General features: G+C 45.7%; 2 protein-coding genes across 2 annotated transcripts; both read right to left on the reverse strand.

Moving 5' to 3' along the window:
* Nucleotides 1-783: 783 nt before the first annotated feature.
* Nucleotides 784-1,793, reverse strand: LOC100701726 (olfactory receptor 2B6-like). Its single transcript, XM_013271397.3, has one exon. The coding sequence runs from the start codon at nucleotides 1,726-1,728 to the stop codon at nucleotides 784-786; it is 945 nt and encodes a 314-aa protein (XP_013126851.2). The 5' UTR covers nucleotides 1,729-1,793.
* Nucleotides 1,794-2,936: 1,143 nt separating this feature from the next.
* LOC112844102 (uncharacterized protein KIAA0754-like) lies at nucleotides 2,937-5,032 on the reverse strand. The gene is made up of 4 exons (XM_025903632.1): nucleotides 4,976-5,032; nucleotides 4,670-4,851; nucleotides 4,339-4,499; nucleotides 2,937-4,230 (listed from the first exon to the last, which is right to left on the reverse strand). Exons 1-4 carry the CDS (start codon nucleotides 5,030-5,032, stop codon nucleotides 2,957-2,959), a joined length of 1,674 nt encoding a protein of 557 aa, XP_025759417.1. The 3' UTR covers nucleotides 2,937-2,956.
* Between the last annotated feature and the right edge of the window lie 968 nt (nucleotides 5,033-6,000).

Below are 6,000 nucleotides of genomic sequence, written 5' to 3' on the forward strand. Positions count from 1 at the left end.
ACTATTGCATTGTTTTTTTAAAAGTAATTTTATACAATGGGATTCAAATACTTAAATATGAAATAAAAACAATTTTATGCTTGATATGCTAAGCAAAACTCATATCAGTAAGTACTACATTATGTTACGAAATGAGGGTACAGGATCAGATTTCAAACAGTGCAGAATTATGGACTGATTAATTTGTCAATGTACAGAAAGAAATGTACATATAAATTTAAAAACAAAAAATTCTGCCAAAAAAGTAAGTCAGTAAGAATTCAATTCCCTTCAATTTTATTTATATAACACCAGATCACAACAACAGTCACCTCAAGGCACTTAACAGGAGGTAATCTTTCATGTCCTATGTATGTTTGTGTGTGTGTGTGTGTGTGTGTGTGTGCACATAACTTAGTTAATCTCGAACATAAGGACACAGCAAGGCAATATAATGAAATGTCAATTTGTGAAGATTTCTGAATGGTATATAGATGAATTTTACAACGATATTCCAAAAATGATGTGGAATCCTTTTAAAAATGAAAATCTTATTCAAAAAAATGAAAAAAAAAATGCCAGTTTCATGTTGGATTGAGCAAATATGACATGTCATACCTCAAAAGAAAAAATATTAGCAAAAATAATCTATCCAAACATTTATCCAAATAAATGTTTGCCTTAGACAACTGGTTGTCTAAATGTTTCTGAATCAAGTGGCTTCAGAAAGAATATTTATATTGCTGCATCTGTTTTGAATGTTTTTGAATAATTTTAAATAAAGAACTCTAACCTTAATGGAAATCATTTTCTTTTCAAATAAATTAAACTCAAGATTCTGTTTCGTATTTTGGTGAGTTTAAAACCATAAATGAGAGGATTCATAACTGGAGGGATGATGAGAAATTCAATAGTGATGAAGTTTTGGAGGCTTTGAGGTAAATCTCTGGAGCCAAAGCGCAAGTACATCGAATCAAAAATCATTACCACTAGTAATGTGATCAAAGAGATCAGATGGGGCACACAGGTCTGCATAAACTTTACCCTATCCTCTCTGGACCTCACACATGTTTTAATAAGATGCATGTAAGTCCACATTATAAAAAAGCCATGAGATATATAAAAAATAATTGTCAAATATGAACTAATGTTGTTTGAAAAGGTGTCAGCTTCAGGACAAGCAAGTTTAACAATTAACCAATTTACACATAAGACTCTCTGTATGTTTAAACCACATAACCTGAGTCTTGTTGTTAATATGACATTGATGGAGAAAATGCAGAAAGGTGTCAGCCAGGAGAAACACACCAGCTGTGAGAGCCTCCTCTTAGTCATTAAAGAGTGGTAGTGCAGAGGTCGACATATAGCCAGATATCTGTCAAAGGCCATGACAGCTAAAATGGTCAAGTCACAGCTGGCAAATGAGTACATGATAAAAGCTTGTAGCAAGCATCCTTCATATGAGATGCCATGAAAAGATGACAGTAAGTCTGAAAGGAATTTTGGGTAGAAACCTGTGGACCCATAAAGTGCATTAATGCAAAAGCTGCTCAGGAAAATGTACATAGGTTCATGCAGGTTTGTATCCAAGACAATGAGCAGCACAAGAGAGATATTGAAAAATAAAATCACACAATAATACAGTAAAGTGAGTAAGAAGAGGGGTACTCTAAAATTCATCGTCTCATTAAATCCTAATAGAATGAAACTTCTTTCAATAGACTGATTAGCCATGATCAGAGAGCACATTTACCTTTTTAGCGTAACAACATGTGAGCATACAGAGCACAGAGCTGCTGCATCTGTACCTGACAAATGTCTGCACTCCTTTTACACCTCCCATTAGTTATAGACTTTGACACAGCAACAAAACAAACATTTGGGAATTCAGCCTTTGTTGGTGTATGGATATAGAAAAACAAAATGAGAAATAAATAATCAAAGATTTACATAAAAATAAATTTATTTTTAATGCATAATTATAAATTATGCATTAAAAAAGAAATTATGCATGTAATAAAATCAAGAGAATGGTTAAAGTTATTAGTGTATATTGTTTCTACTAAAAGTAAAAAAAGTATATTTGTGAATTTGTGTTTAATCGATTATTTGTTCGTTTTGTTTGTATCTTAGCAATTGTGTTGGAAAGCTGATTTCAATGTGCAAGAAAGCACGCTGATGGACCACTTTTCAAAAAAGATGTTGATAACTATTTGATATAAGAAGCTAAAATTTCACAGGAATTATTATATGCATTCAAATTTTGAACCATGAAATGAATGCAAATGACCAATAGCTGAGCAGAAGGCCTGGCTTAAGTGCTGGCTCAGAGGGGATCACCTGATTATTGGAAACAAAACCACAAAAAACAAAGAATCTGAAGCACTCAGTCCAAACACAAATGCAAAGGAGTCCAAGAACATAATTCAGGAGGGCGGCCCCAATCTCGGTAGAACAGGAGGTCATGGCGAAGCAGTTCAGGTGGCCGACCTGGAGGATGATGGAGCAAAAGTCCATAGTTCATTAGTTCGGGGGGCCGTCCTGGAGGTCAACAGCATAGCAGTTCATAGTTCAATGGTTCAGGGGGCCGACCACGTGGGAGGTGGCAGTGGTGAAGCAGGTATGGCTGGCCACACTTGGGCGGCTTGGCTCGTGGCCGGCGGCGATGTGGACGAGACCTGTCGGGCGGCTCGGCTGGCGGCCGGCGGCGATGTGGGCGTGGACGAGACCTGTTGGGCGGCTTGGCTGGTGGTCGATGGCGTAGACAAGACCACTCGGGTGGCTTGCCGGACGGTCTACGGTAGTGTGGATGTGGATGTGACCCCACGGGTGGTTTGGTGGGTCTCCGTGGACAGGTTGTTTTGACAGGACCCGGAAACAGCCATGGTGGATGTGAACGTGGCTTGGCGGCGGACGTAGGGAGCGCTGGATGTGGCTTGGCAGGTGAGACAGGACCAGGCGTAGCGACGACCTCTGGCTAGGTCGAGGCAGGACCAGGTGTGGCGGGACCAGGCGAGGGCGAAGCTGAAGCTGGACCAGGCGACGGCGTAGGCGCTGCAGGCGATGGAGCCGCAGGTGGCGGCTGGACGGGCTCCTCGGGCCCTCCAGCTGAAGCAGTGGCATGAGGCTGGACGGGCTCCGCGGGCCCTCCAGCTGAAGCAGTGGCATGAGGCTGGACGGGCTCCGCGGGCCCTCCAGCTGATGAGACATGTCCCTGGAGGGGCTCTCCTGGGCCTCCAGCAGGAACAAGAACGGGTGCAGGCACCTGCCGGACACTAGCCGCTCCCACCCGAGGAGTAGGTACGGGTGTGGAGATGGGCTGTATCCTGGCTGACCTTACCCTGGGGACCGGCATGGGTGCAGGGGTGGACTGGTTCACAGCCCCCCTCACCCTGGAAGCCGGGACAGGCACCGGCAACAGCTGGGCAGCTGCCGTTCTCACCCGAGGAGCTGGTACGGGTGCAGAAACTGACAGAGCCTCAGCCGGCCTGGGAACCGGAGCACGGACCAGCTGGACCTCAGCCTCCCTCACCCGAGGAACTGATACGGGTGCAGGGGTACGCTGGGTCCAAGCTGCCCTAGGAGCAGGAACACAAGGAGGCAGAGGAGGTGGCTCAGAAAAAACAGTCTTTTGAGGTGTCACATGAACAGTTTCCGTAGACACTGGCAAGAAAGCATGGTGAGTTGATTCAAACATGAGTGGCTGTGGAACACAAAACTTAACTTGATCCATCAGCTCTGAAGCACTAAGTCCAAATCGTTTAGCCAGCTTAAATATGGCGGATGGCACTGCAGGCGACGGCGTGGAAGCCGCAGGTGGTGGACCAGGTGGTGGCGCTGCAGCAGGTGTGGCAGGATGCTGGACGGGCTCAGCTGAACCTCCAGCTGGTGTGGCAGGACGCTGGACGGGCTCGGCTGAACCTCCAGCTGGCGTGGCAGGATGCTGGACGGGCTCGGCTGAACCTCCAGCTGGCGTGGCAGGACGCTGGACGGCCTCCTCGGGCCCTCCAGCTGACGAGGCATGAGGCTGGACGGCCTCCTCGGGCCCTCCAGCTGACGAGGCATGAGGCTGGACGGCCTCCTCGGGCCCTCCAGCTGACGAGGCATGAGGCTGGACGGCCTCCTCGGGCCCTCCAGCTGGAACAGGCGGCAGCGTGGGAGCCGCGGAGTGCTGAGCAGACTGTTGAGCGGTTGGTTGTGCAGATGATTGGGCTAATGAAAGGGGTACGGGTGACAAAACTGAAGCCTGACCTGGAGACAAAACTGATGATGGAACACATGACTTGGCTAATAACTGAGCAACAGACTGAACTATGGAAAAAATGAGAGGTTGTAGTGATTGTGGTAGTGGTTGCTCACCTAACTCTGAGCCTACAGAACACAAGGACAGGGGCTGGATAGGCTCGCCTGAGCCTTCAGCGGACACAGGAATGGGTGCAGGCACCTGCCGGACACGAGCCGCCCCCACCCGAGGAGTAGGTACGGATGCGGAGGTAGGCTGTGTCCTGGCTGGCCTCACCCTGGGAGCCGGGACAGGTGGTGGAGAGCGGAGTTCAGGAGTGGTCACAGGAGTAGGTAGGTTTGCAAAGGCAGTTTCAGAATAAGCTGACTCGTGAGCAGCATGACTAACCGTGGATGAAATGACAGAAGGTTTTGAATCAGATTGTGGCAAACAGTCACTTTTACTCACAAAAGTGGTCTGCTCAGCTGCTGTGGAGCGATGGTGGCGTGAATGCCGCTTTCTCCTAGAAGAGGGAGGAGACGAGTCGGCCCGCAAATCCTCCAGCGGACTCGGCTGAAAATCCTCCGGCTCTTCACACAGGAGTGGCTGCTCAGGGCAGACATGCACAGTAGAAACAAGGAAGTCCTGGACTAAAGGGTGGAGCATGCCAAATAACCAGGGGAGTCCAGAGATCATCCGTTGTAAGCGGAGAGCTAGCTCCTCCTGGTATTCCTTAAATGGCAGCGCAAACCACTCCTGGCAGAGAAATTCTACCGTGTAGATCATGTCCTCCTGGAGCTCAGCGGAAGGATTGTGAGCTGCTGGGTCCATTGTCTGGTCAGGTCATTCTGTCACAGTCTGGCGGGGGCAGACTATATGAATTGCACAAAAGGACCCAAAATGCAGACTCCAAGGAACAGGGAGCAAAACGTGAATGTTAACAAAAAGCAAGCCATTTAATAAGGCTGGTAAAAGGTACAAACAAAAGGCAAGGCAAACTGAAGCAAAATTAACACAAACCTAAACTGGGAAATCTAAACAAACATTAAGAAAAATCTAGGTAAGAAACTTGGACGCATGGCATGGCAGGGCATGAGAAACATGGCGTGGACAACAGACGACCTGACAAACAATGAACAGAAACACACAGACTAAATACACACAAGGCTGATTAGGGGAAGTGGAAACACACGGGGAAACAGCTGACACTGGTCTGACATAATGAGACAAAGGAAGCAAAGCTGACTGCACTGACATAGGACATAGACTTTCAAAATAAAACAGGAAACATGAGACGCAGACAAGACAATATAACCTTGACAACATAAGACACGCAGCGTGAAACACAAAGGGCAAAAGGAGACTAAAACACAGGGGTAGAAGACACAAGGGGAATCTAAATAAACAAATGAGCTTAGATAACCTAATGAACTAAAAAATAAACCATAAACATCAAAATAAACTAAAACTCAAAACGCTGGGTCCACAGACCCAGGAACGTGACAATCTCTCAAATATTATAGGGTGATTATCTTGCAACATACACTGCCTTGAGTTAACTTAAGTTGTGAACTAGTGCCATAAAAATAAACTGAATGGAATTGTATTGAAATGAAGCTATAAAGTAAACACTAACCACAAAAAATTGTTTCTTAACTTGACCACACGTATATAAATGTGTTGTTTTTTTGTGGTCCATATGTGGCGACCATAAAAGTAGAGAATGGTGAAAACATTCTGTTCTATTTCTTTTTCTATTTCTATTTCTTTTTGTATTTACATAAAATACATGGTCTATG

The sequence above is a fragment of the Oreochromis niloticus genome, linkage group LG16 (assembly GCF_001858045.2).
Source record: "Oreochromis niloticus isolate F11D_XX linkage group LG16, O_niloticus_UMD_NMBU, whole genome shotgun sequence".
NCBI classification, from domain to species: Eukaryota; Metazoa; Chordata; class Actinopteri; order Cichliformes; family Cichlidae; genus Oreochromis; species Oreochromis niloticus.

Coding starts and splice junctions, on each gene's coding strand:
- LOC112844102 (XM_025903632.1), bottom strand. CDS start 5,032: ATGGACCCAGCAGCTCACAATCCTTCCGCTGAGCTCCAGGAGGACATG. Junction 4,500..4,669: donor CAGCTGAGCAGACCACTTTT/GTGAGTAAAAGT, acceptor CCCGGCTCCCAG/GGTGAGGCCAGCCAGGACAC. Junction 4,231..4,338: donor TTCTGTAGGCTCAGAGTTAG/GTGAGCAACCAC, acceptor TTTTGTCTCCAG/GTCAGGCTTCAGTTTTGTCA.
- LOC100701726 (XM_013271397.3), bottom strand. CDS start 1,728: ATGTGCTCTCTGATCATGGCTAATCAGTCTATTGAAAGAAGTTTCATT.